Source organism: Empidonax traillii, unplaced genomic scaffold, assembly GCF_003031625.1.
Source record: "Empidonax traillii isolate 1590-97213 ecotype Southwest subspecies unplaced genomic scaffold, ASM303162v1 scaffold481:size658601, whole genome shotgun sequence".
In the NCBI taxonomy this organism is placed as follows: domain Eukaryota; kingdom Metazoa; phylum Chordata; class Aves; order Passeriformes; family Tyrannidae; genus Empidonax; species Empidonax traillii.
The window spans coordinates 225,153-237,861 of NW_020955674.1; the positions used below are offsets into that span (position 1 = coordinate 225,153).

At 43.2% G+C, this 12,709-nt stretch overlaps 1 protein-coding gene across 6 annotated transcripts in view; it reads right to left on the reverse strand.

The window, feature by feature from the left end:
* KAT6B (lysine acetyltransferase 6B) overlaps positions 1-12,653 on the reverse strand; it is a 114,728-nt gene extending 102,075 nt beyond the window's left edge. For 2 of the 6 annotated variants that reach the window (XM_027896111.1, XM_027896110.1), the window contains exons 1-2: positions 11,980-12,311; positions 4,284-5,179 (exon numbers count right to left, since the gene is read on the reverse strand). In XM_027896111.1, the coding sequence (XP_027751912.1) occupies positions 4,284-4,904 (621 nt within the window). In that variant the 5' untranslated portion in view covers positions 4,905-5,179; positions 11,980-12,311. Of the gene's footprint in view, positions 1-4,283; positions 5,180-11,979; positions 12,315-12,370 lie in introns of those variants that run through there. The other 4 variants (XM_027896109.1, XM_027896108.1, XM_027896107.1 and 1 more) reach the window with 4 other exon arrangements.
* Between the last annotated feature and the right edge of the window lie 56 nt (positions 12,654-12,709).

The window sequence follows — 12,709 nt, forward strand, 5'->3', positions numbered from 1 at the left end:
CAAGTTCGAGTTTGCATGAAAGTCAGCTTAGAAAGACAAACTGAAAGTGAAAGAGGGATTAATAAGAATTTTCATGCCAAGAATCAGATGGAAACCACAGTTGCTGAGCTGTTCAAGAGAGTATTCAAGACAACCAAGATAAAGCCATCTCCATTTGAACTGCTATTTTCTAAGTACTAATTATTCTGAACATAGCAGAGACATAACTACTGAGGTACGCTATGCATTCCTAGAGCCCTCTGAAAATGTCACAATGGCCACTGCCTCTTCACCTTTTAAAGGTGGATTTATCCTTCTAAATTATGTTTAGACATCAGCAAATACAGTGCTGCCTATAGCCTACAAACACCTATGTCTTTCAGTTTACAGTCACGTGGCATTTGTGCTCAGAAGATGGCTAACTCCTAAGATCTAGTAGGGTACATGGGGTTCCCAAACTGCAGAACCTTCCTAGTGGCTATCCAATTGAAAAGGAAAACAGGAAACAATACAGCCTACACTCAGAAAACACCAGCAAAACTGCCTTTCTACAAGCGATGTCATTCCAGATAAATTAAACACCCTTTTTAAAATTAACCATGGCTTTTAAATACCAGTTTGCTGCATTTTCAGAAGTGTATTTTAATGCTTCAGATGCTTATTGAAAAGCTAAGTATCACTCAATTTTCTTCCCTGTTCACACCCTTCCCTACTATGTAACCAGTTTTTACACTGCATTTTCTGGTTAACATACTGATAGAGCCCTTTTCAGAAAATGCTGGTGAGAAAAGGTGTGAAGTGAGAGAGAAGACATCTATGCAAGATAGTCTGAACATAAGGAAGAGCACATAAGAGCAGTTACAATGTTTAGCTATGCACCGCAATATAGTGAAGTGCACGAGATCAAACTGACACAACAAAATTATTTTTTTTTCTGCTTTCTTGTATGTGTGCTTTTCTAGGTTTTTTTTTCTTTGTTTGAGGGGGGTTTTGGGGGCAGGGGGAGGGGCATTAAAGAAATGAAAAATACCTCAATGTAAGCACCAGAATACTTCAGATAACTGGAAAGTCCTTTTGAAATAGAATTTATACTACTCATTGCATTTATGATGTAAGTCTAGACACTATATAGCTGCTGATAGCTATTGACCTTCCAACAGAACCTGTCCTACCATGAGCCTTGTACTTGTCTCTCTTCATATATTGGTGGAAAAGCAACCCTACACACACACTAGGGAATGGAGAAGGATGGAGCAAAAAGATTTAAACAACTGCACTGCTTGCTTCCTCTTGCTGTAACTCAGAGTTGACATACCTTTGCCCAAGCCCAAAAGAGTCAGAATAACACTTGAAGGAAACACACCATTTTTACACAAACACTTTTCTTCCAGGCCTATGGATAACAGGAGGAAACATGGCAAAACAAGCTCTACTGCTGTAACTAACTGCAGCTCCTTCTATATATAACGAAACAAGAGGACTATTCGAGCTGAAATGGATCACTCAGTTAACAGAGAGACAAGAAAAGCAGCTCCATATTATCACCACTAAGAGAAAGATTTAGCTCCCTGTTCCAAGTACTCCATAGAACGCAAAACACTCAACACTCCTGTCACGGAGTCAAGGCTCCAGGTCTGCAAATTTAACTTCAGTGGCACTGCATAGCAACAGTATTTATCTTCTCAGTGCACTACATACTCTGATGCTTTGGGTGGGTGGTGAAAACAAACAAAAATAAAAATCCCAAAACCAGAAAGCCCCAAACCAACACAACCACCCTCCCCCACACAGGGCATACTGTATATCTTCTGATCCCCTTTCCCTCGGGAAGAAAGGTTCAGAGTCTGCTTTTGGCACTATGAGTGTGAGTGATCAGACTGACAAAGAGAGATCTCTGATGCACTTCCAATGTACCAAATCCTTTAACTGTCTCATCTCGATGACATGTTAATTAGCATTGAAAAAGAAAAATTATCAAATTTACTCAAACTTTTACAGTCATCAAAACAGATTTCTTCTGTACATCCTTCCATTTTGTCCTTCTCCTCAGGCAAAGTCAACAGAACATATGCTAGAACTTCACCTCTAGCATTTGAAACCAAAAAAAAAAAAAACCACAAAAACAAACATACAAAATTAGCCACACCAAAAGAATCACGTTACTTGCGTTAGCTAGAGAAAGAGACAAACTTTAAAATACCCAATCTCTTCAAGCACTAGCCATTCCCAAGAGATGCCAGTTGGATGCATTTGTTGCACAAATTTCAATAAATAATCTTGACATGCCTCATATTGTCTCTTAAACACTTCCAATAAAAATAGCCTAACAGTGTCATTCTTCTTATTCAAGAATTAACATCAATTTCAAAAGAAGATGCAGTCACATCCAAGTAACAGGGACAACCTTTGTACAGCTACTTTCAAAACTGTCCCTTAAGAGTATTTAAAGTACACAGACTGAAGAACAGCAAAAATCACATTTTAAACCATTTTAAATTATTAAGTCTCTATACATTTACCCAGTAACCTGGACCGCAACTAGTACAACTAAACAGCGCACTACACTAATATGAAATTACTAATTCACCAACCTCACATCAAAATTATTTTTTGTCAGGAAAAAACGTATATGCCGAACAGTTTCTAAACACGCAAGTCACACTGCTAATTTTGAGGCACCCAAATGAAAGCTTATTTCTTGCCAAAGCACTTGCTAGAGAACAGATTTGTTTGGCTAACTTCTAGAAGACAGATTTATCCTTATACCAGTGTTTTAGTATGGCAGTAATGGCTTTTTCAGCACTGTGACCCAACTAACATTCCTTGCTATGGGTGCCAGTCCCAGTAGGTAGCCTAACAAGAAAGATTTTTGTTTCCATGGAATTCATGCTACTTTTGTTGCTCAGTACTCCAGCCTTCAAATTTTTCATGCCATTACAGTATCAGAATTACAGTAGAAACTCTCAAAGTACTTATACAGGTTTACCACTACAAGTAATTAAATGTTTATAGTTTATGGCTACAGCAGTAATTGCACAGTACGCACCACTTCTGAATTTCCATTCTGATAACGGAGCATGAAGCCCCATGAATCCCTCAAATACCCAAGAAGTCCAATGAAGAAATGGATATCCATATATAAAAACAATCACATTTAACATCTATTTAGAGAAGCTCACAAAAATCAAGCTACTACTGACCTTAGTAGTGTCACCTCTGACAGTTCCATAAACAACTGTTCTTGCAGACCTCACTCAATAATTCTAACACAAGCACTTTATACTCAGCACCCTCCAGCATCCAACAATCAGCCAAAGGAAAAGGACAAGTGAAAACCATCAAGCAGTTTCTAGGAGACACTGATGGCACCTCTACAACGACAAAACAACTGCCATCAAACGACCACTCAGAAGGGGGAAAGGAGGTGGAGAAAAATAAACCAAGTTCCAGGTATTTTAAGTAAGCCAATTGGACTACAATAGGTAACTTTTTGCCCCCAAGTACATTGAAAATTCCAAACACACTTCACCACAGTAAATAGGAAATTATCAAAGAATGCCTGCAGACATGTCTTTGACACTATCCTTTCATAAACAAAATACTAATTGATAGCCCTTTCTTCCTCAGGGCTTAAACTCTGTAAACAATTAACTTTAAACAAGTAATAGCAAAAATAAACCCATGTAGTGAGTCCAACAAAACTGAAACAGGAGGATCCTAAAGCTGAGCTTAAATCGTCACTCTAACACCTTCACTTCTCTTACTATTTTAATATTTTAACTAACTACAGTTCATATGAATTGCAATTTTAAAGCTAATGACCTACATACAAATACCTTTAAAAATAATAATTCCAACAGTCTTACACATCACAAGTCCTACCAGTTACGTTTCAGATTCATATTCACAAGAAAAACAGTATAATCCAGGCAGAAAAGGAAGGTAAAAGGCCACAGTCAAATCACACTGCAGATTTCAGCTACACCAGTCTGCCAGACAAGACAGAACAATCTCACACCTACAACAGAGCATACAGCTGTACTCTTCTCTGCTGCTCTGTTCACCTACTGAAAATCCACAGAGCAAACTATCCAATGCAGAACCACAGGACACAGGGAGCTAAGTCAACTTAATTTACCAGAACTGATTCTGCATGGATCTTGGACATGCATCCTCACTTACATACATTTAAGTGGGTAAATAAAGCAAAAGGAGAAACATTATTTTTGCATTAGGTAAATAAACAAAGAAATAACACAAACAATTTTTGCATTACTACATTAGCTCTTGTTTTTCAGACTTACCTGGTCTTTTTCATGGGGTAGAAGGCTGACAGGTGGAAGAGAAGCTGGGAAGGTGCTGGAGTATTTTGGAGCTCCTTTGCTTTCCAAACTGCCATAATTCACTCTATACTGAGGACCATCCTTCAGTAACCTCCCATTGTTCACAGCACGTTTGGCCCCCAGGCGCAACCTCTGCTGAAAGGCAGGATTGTTGAAAATATTTGCTAGGTCATTTTGACTTCTCAAATACTTCTCTATGTTTTTTAGGGAGGAGCCATTAGGCTCTTGAAGCCCTTCAATTGCTCTTCTCAAGAGTTTATTCCAATCCACATTACGAAGCTCATTACAAGCTCCTCTAGATCCCTTAACAGATTTAGGAATAGTACCAGGTTTAACACATGAAAACCGTCCAGGATTATCTGGGTCCTTGTAGGATGCAAGACCTTTGTTAGTAACTTTAAGAATAGAACCATCTTGAACACTAAGTTCCAGCTGTTCCGAAACAGTCTTCTTATCTAATCCATGGGAAGCACAAACAGCATGACATATTCTTTCTTCAGAAGGCCTTTGCTTTTGCTTTTTAACTTTTTGTATAGCTTCTAGAATCCACTCCGTATAAAGAGGGTTGGCAAGTTTTACCATGGTTGACCAGTAATTGTTTCCAGCCAAGAGTTACCCATAGAGGTTCCTCCTTATCCTTTTAGCAGACCTTTCAGAGGTTGTTCACACCTTAAACACAAATGAAAGGATTGCAGACTCTGCTTGGATGCATCGTAAAAATATCCACCCTGAGGAGTTGGAAAAGGCAGGGAAAAACCTGCTGACTGAACCTCCCAATTACTTTGCTGTCATGTAAAGGTAGAAAGTATTCATCCGTGATGGTACAGGTACGTCCTTACAAGAAAGTTTGTTGCAACCTTTAAAAGAAAAAAACAAGAGATAGGAGAGAATATAGTTACTGTGAAGTATTAAAAAGAAACAGAACACATTCAGACCACACATTCATACTGTAGATGCTGCAGTATGCAAAAATCTATGTGAGATTATATGAAAGTCGCCAATTCCCACCCCATAACAAACAAGTCACCATCAAATCCTTCTACTTCTCATAACATTCAGTGGACTTAGCTTTCCAAAACTCCATTACCCCAACACTCAACCTACTACTGGCTTGTTGGACAATTTCCATTCATCCAGGGATCTGAAAATATCCTCTAAATCAAACTGCCCACAAATCATTTCTGCATGGATTACACGTGCACTAGAAAACACAAACAAACAAAACAAACCTTCAACCAATGAAAGATGAATTATTAACCACTGTCTTTTCTTACATCATGCTGTCTCTAAGTGTCATGCCATGTTGATTATATAACTCAAAAATCAAAACCAAAATATGAGAAACAAGTTACAAATATCACATCCTTCATTAATACTTAGGCACCCTACAAAACCAAAAGGAATCACAAAAGCACCTCTCAGTTTAAGACATGCAGTACAGAGGCATTTTTGATACAAAGTCTCACAAACAGAAATGAAAGCAAAGTAACAGGAGGCATTTCCACATAAATAAGCTGTCAGCATGAAGACACATAAAGAGGTCATATTGACGAAATATGTTTTGGTGACTCACAGTTTAACAAACAATTTTATTTACTTATTCTGGAATACATCACTCCAGTAGAAAATTCAATGGCTACAAGACCTTTAATAAACCTGAAAGAAAATCGTGATCAGGAGTTTATTCATTCTGTAGGAAAATATAAGAAAAAAACCCTAAAAAATTTAAAAAGTCACACCAATTAAACTAAGACAGTAGCCACCTTATGAGTAAACAAATATATGTGAGGTATTACTTTTTTCTGTCATGAAATGTGAGAGAGCTTGGAGACATTACTGAACTATATAATTACTTCAAATCAAAGGAAACCAAAAACAGAACAGGAAAATTTTCATTCTCAATACATGGGTTATCCTGTAAAGTAGAAGATTCACCAGTTTCCCAGCAAAATCTACAATTAGTTCATTTGCAACTTCCCTTATAAAGCTATATAAATAACAATATCACCTGTAATTACACAGGTCTTGGACCTCATCTTTATTCATGTATTCGAGTCATCTCACATTTCAATCATGTTCAAAAACCTAAATAAATTATAAATAGGAAAAAAACCTGAATAGACGCAGCAACCTAAATTATTTTCAAATTGTTAAAAAGATTTCTCTGCAACTGTGAAGACAATGAGTACAAACCCCCCACTTTTGGTCCCATACCTTCTCCTCCATCTACCACCTCAAAAATGTCTTTAAGTATAAACTCCAGATCGTGTTTCACACATTATTATACCTACAAAACAGGATTAGTAACAAAAGAGCAGCTGGTTACCGGTGAATATAAAATTCTTCTCTGTCCAAATAGTCAAAATATTAATCAACTCATTTTATGAATTTGATTGAAGCTTAAACATTTTCAGATTTATAAATACAAAAACTCAACTGACTGCCCGACTGCAAAGATACATTCCTGATGCAAGTGCAGGGCCTGAATGTTTAACTGGCTCATATACTGAACCCTATTGATCTACATAGATTGGATCCTGTTTCTTGCTTCCAGACTGTACTCATGCAAGTTGTATTTGATAACAGTTCTGTGTATTTCAAGTATTTGTAATCAAACAATAACTTGTTCTGTAAACAGACATTTTAATTTACTCCAGCAAGCAACAGCCATTCTTTTCCTAACAGAATTGTTTATGTTCACTGTTTTCGGATAATTCCAAAATAACACTATAGCTACAAAATGCAGACAAATACACGGAAGAAAAGTTTCCATGGTATTATGAATCCTACAAATTCTCTCATATCTGACACTGAAAACACAGTAATACAACAAAGCAGAACTCTCTATATAGTGAAGGCTCACTCACATTTAGACTGTTTGATTTACTCTACCTATAGATTTGGAAGTTCACTGTAGCTACATATAAAGCCTCAGATTCCTAGAAAGCTACCTTTACAGTTATTTACTCAGGCTGTTCTACTGCGAGTCTTCATTAAGATAGTCACGACTTAATAAATTCTGAACAGTGCATTTGCTGAGTCAGACATACTTGCCTCATTTTTACATCTACTGCAGTACTGTTGTATTAAGTTTCATACAAGCAACCACATCACTTCCATTAAATTCCAGAACATACAGTACAGGGTCTGTTCCAAGCACCTGGAAACCGATGAACATTTCAGTATAAATGCTGTAACGTGTGGGTGACAGGAATTTTTATTGGCCAGTGACTGTGGCAAAAGGTTAGCATAAACCTGTATCTTCATACAAAGTCTGCTGCTTGGTACAGGAATTTCGCAGCCATATACATTCAGAACTAATTTTTTACTTATTTACTTTAAACTTCCTATGTGTAATACAACCTCCTGCATGGTAGAGCCTACTAAATCAACACTAGTAGAGTATATCAGCAGGAATGCAGAGTTTCCAGCACACAGCATAGGATATTTCAGGAGGAAAAATATCAAAACATCTTAAATTCACACCTTCCAACAGAATGTAAGATCATTCTGCCTTAGGAAACCATGTAAAGCACATCCAATCCAAGTTTTTAATTGTTTTGCCACAATCTAGAGCTGCTGTTACTTCGCCACTTGCAGTGTATACGTAGGTAAAGTGCAGCACCCTGACCTCCACAACTGGTATGACAAGGTCCACCATACGTAAAATACAGAATAACCTCTTACTAACAAACATTGTTCCCAGCAAAATAATTCAAGTGAGTGATTCTGGAGCTATACATTAAAAAGGTCTTTTGGAAATCAAGACAGATTAAGGTTGACAATACACACATTTACATGCCAAGTGACTGAAAAAAAAAGAAAACAAACAATTTTAGAAACAAAAGTTCAAGATTCAACATAGGAGGACACACAGAAGTTCAAAATTACATTCAGGTTACTAAGTTTAGAATGTAATTTTACCAAAAGCACAAAAAAGTGGTCATATGTCATTTAATACAAAAAGTGTGATGGTTACCTAAACAGATTTTAAGGAAATACCCATTTTAAAGAAGTGATTATAAATTACTATCAGGCACTCATCTCTGTTTAATAATCTTCCTCCCCTTGTAGCTGACTAACTTTTACTCAGAGCCTCAACAGCACCATCCAATCACAGATTAGCTTTTCCATTCTGTTAAACGCACAGGACAACTTCCAAGTTTAATGGCAACAGTCATTAAGTTCTTTCTACATAATTTGTCATAATTCAGCTCTTATTCTATGGTATCTTTTGAAAATAAAAGCATTTGAGAAAGTCTGACAGCACCATATTACTGACCAAGTCTGATAACAAGTCTGCAGAAGAGCTGTGGAACATAAGCATTCAGAGGGTGAAATACAACACATTACCTTTAAAACATGAAGAGGCATCTCTAGTCAAGGCTTGTCCCTTTACCTAGGTCATAAATTATCAGATAAATACAAAGACGTTGCAAAATTGCATCTTGGGATTTAGAATGAATGCAAATAATGTCCTTTATAAAGCACACACCTATTGCACAGCTGATTATAATTACAGAATGCACTGACTGAACACTTCAATCTCAGGTGTCATCAGTAATCCCATAATCCTCTAATAAGGTGGTTTTTTGGCCTGAACTAGTACCTGGAATTACTTCCAAGTGATCCAGATTGCAAAAACAAGCTGTGTAGTCAGAAAAACAGCAACAAAAAAAGCTGCTTTTCTGTCTCCCAGAAACAAAACAAAGTTACTATAAAGGTATCACAACATACAATCTAAAGTAATTTTGTGGAAAAGTGAATGAAATATCTGCTTTGGTTGTCTTAAATGGAAACAGAGTTACACTTTTAAAAATTGAGGTTACCACAGGTATTAGGCAAAAAAAGAAAAAAAAAAAAAGAAATAAAAGGCGGGAGAAGAGGACACAGGAGTCAAGATGACGGCAACTTGTGCAACCTGAGAATGACCTGTGAAGCACAGTTTTATTCTGCTTCCTCCTACCTGCTCTGCACACACTCAGGAGAAGCAGCAGCAGGCCAGCTCTCTGCTGCAGCATCAGGGTCAGGTAAGGATTGCAGCAGAGGAGAAGGAAGAAGAGAAGACTGCCATTGCATTCCATTTTTGCCATTTTCCTTTTCTCCAAGCCATTGCTTAGAATTTTGCAGCTAATTAACTATATATTCCACCCTCATTTCAATTAATGGTGCAAAGTAGGCAAGATAGTTGTTTCACAATTGCAAAATACATGTACCTACAAAAAGACATGGAGAAAGCAGATCCTGGCAAGAACTCCCAGCACACATGTCACCCTTAAAATTACTCAGATAGTAAAGCCAACTATTGTTTTATTCTTTACACAACAGTTTCCAATCATAACAAGGAAGGGCAATGACACTTGTACAGGTTTTAAAGAGACAGATGTGGAAACATCGCAGGAACTTCAAAACTACGCCTAAGACTTGGGGGTGTGGAGAGAAGAGTGGCACATGGAGTGGAACCGAACTGACAGAAGTGTTTGTGCTCTGAGATATCCCATAATCTGGTTTGTCATCTCACAACATGACAGCAGCAAGTGCCACTCGAGGGAACGGCATCAGCAAATCATGACACCAAATTCACCCTTCCCACCCTCTCCCACTGAGCACTCTCCCAAGTTCTGAGCACTTTAAAACACGATACTAGAGAGCATCGAGGAATGCAGGAAGGTCATACTCACCACGAGCACTTCACCTGGAAAGAGGGTTTCACTGAAAACATTTCTTCTTGGGACAGCGATTTTAAGCAACGGGATAGGTATCCGTCTGCTTTTTACAGAGTGGGTTATTTCCAAGTGCCAGAGTGCTAAAGGTGAGGTCCGGGCAAAGAATGCAGTGAGAACATCACTCCCAAAACGTGGCATCACAGGTTGGACTGTCCCCCTCCCCAACTTACTGAAGTACACCCCAGTCAGGGAGATGTACGACGCCTGGAGCCCGGGGCCAAGGCATTGCTGCCCGTGACAGGGCCGAGCCCGGGCTGGCTCCCGAGCCCCCCGAGCCCCGATCCGGGATTTGTCATCCCGAAGGCAGGGACCTCCATCCCGCCGGCTCTGCTCCCCGGGGCACGGCGACCCCGCCGGCCAGGGCAGGGTAGGGCAGAGCAGGGCAGGGCGGCCGCCAAAAGACGCAGAGGAGCGGACACCCGCACCCACACCGCGGGGGCGGCGGCCGCGTGTCCCCCGCGGGAGGCAGGTGAGACCACCCCGGTACCACTCACCTCCGCGGGGGGAGGAGCCTCCTCCGGGCGCCGCAGCGGCTCCCCCTGCTGCCGGCTCCTCGGCCGCCGCCGCCGCCGCCGGGCCGCCCGCCCCGCTCCGCGCTGCCCGCGCCCGCCCTGCCGCCGCGCGCGGCTCGGCGCACCTACGCCGCCATTTTGTCTCGCCCTGTTGTACTTAACGTGAATCCGACATGACACTGATTACAGCCCAATGGAGGCTCATTAAAACCTTACCTACCCCGCGCCCCGCCCCCTGCCCGCCGCCATTGGCCTGCGCCGCGCACGCCGCTGCGCGCTCATTGGCCGCGGGGCGTTGTCCATCACCAGCCCACATCGGACCCGTCCCGCCCAGCAACCAGCCGGCCTCTCTCATTGGTGAGCGGTGGGTGTCAATCAGGCGGCGCGCCCCTTCCCTCCAGGCCCGGCCCCGCCCACCCGCGGGCAGGGGCGGGGCCGGCGGCTCTCCCTGGCTCCCATTGGCCGCCGCCGCCGCCACACACCCACGCGGTCCCGCCCTCCCGCCCGCCCCACCCACCGCCGGGCCTTGGGCGTTCGCCATTGGTCACCCGCCGTCGGCGGGGGCGGGACCTCCCGCAATCCCGCCCTCCCGTTGGCCACCTCTGCCGTCCGTCCTGCCCCCCCAGCCCCGCCGCCTTCCTCCCCCCCGCCACCGCCCCACCCGCTCCCTGCCGAAGTTTGTTCGGGAGGGCGAGCGCTGCCGATGCACCGGCGGGGCCTCAGCCAGCGCGGCAGGGCGGGCGGGCGCGCCACACACACTAATGAGCGGCCTTAAATATTGAGCGTCACGCGCGTGCCTCAGAGCCTGCCCCTCGCCCGGGCGGGCGAGATGGAGCGGCGTGCTCCCAGCGTAACCCTCCCAAGGTGCCTGGCACTGGCAGCCGCTTATCGCGCACACACACACCCCGCACCGCCGAGGGAGGAGAGGAGGGGGTGGGAACGGGGACGACGACAATGACTCCCAGCTCTACAGCCACATGCAGGTCCCTGCAAGTTTCGCCATGCGAAGCACAGGGACTTCTCTGTCACCCCGTCTGCGAAGGAACAATTACCGCCTCAGAAAGACAGGGTGGGAACATGCAACACAAAAACCTCAGCCATCCCCTGCTTCCCTTCCGCCACTCCATTCCCCCTCTCCCCACCCCATCCAACCCAGCCATCACCTCCTGCTGCTGCTCCCCCTCCCCTGCAAAACGCAGAGCATTGCGATGCATTTACCCAGCACAAGTGTCTGCAAACACGTGCATCAGCCTCCAGTGCAAAAGGAAAAAAAGTACCCAGCCTAGTGACAAGCCCCCAGCGCTGGGAGAGGGGAGGGAAAGGGGGTTATTATGGCAAATTGCAGCCTGTCACCCAGTGCAAAACAAAACCCATCGCATGCTCCCTGTTATCCCCCACATAAACTCCTGGGAATCTAACCTCCGATGCAGGTTCCCCCCTTTGCTTGCAATGACCTCCTTTCTCTGCCCGTGTGTGTTTCTGCAGCAGCGGTTCCTGCGGAATGTGCTGCCCCTGAAACGCGATCGCGGCTCCTCTCTCTCTCTCGCTCGCTCGCTCTCTCCGCTCTGTCTCTCGCTCGCCCGCTCGCTCTCTCTCCTGGCTGCAACCAGAGCCAGGAACACAACAACAACACAGCCTCCCCCCACCCCCTTCCCCAAACACATACACACTGAAGAAACCCAGCCAGGAGAGCCAGACGAGCCGGGGAGGGGGTGGAGGGAATCCCCAGCCAGCGGATTGATTGCACCAGTTACCTTCCCTAAGCCCTTCCGCGAGAGGGGAAAAAAGAAGATGAATACAGAGAGAATACCTTGTCTCCCCTCCTCCTCCTCCTCCTCCGCGGGGCTCCTCTTCTCACTCCAAAATACTAAAAGGTGGACGGGCAGATCAGACACACGCGTTCAGCTCTCGGCGGGGGAGGGGAGCCACGCGAGCAATTATCATTAATTTAGAAATTAAAACAGAAACCCACCCCAGACCTCCAGCCTCCCCGGTGCGGGCGGACGCAGATTGCAGGGACTGGTGCTAAGACACAGGACCTGATAACAGCTAATTGAAAGGTTAATCTACATAGGCTGTGACAGAAGAGGTCCCTCCCCACTTTTTTATCTGCTGTTGGCAAGTGGGAAATTGAGCTCCCCCCTACCTT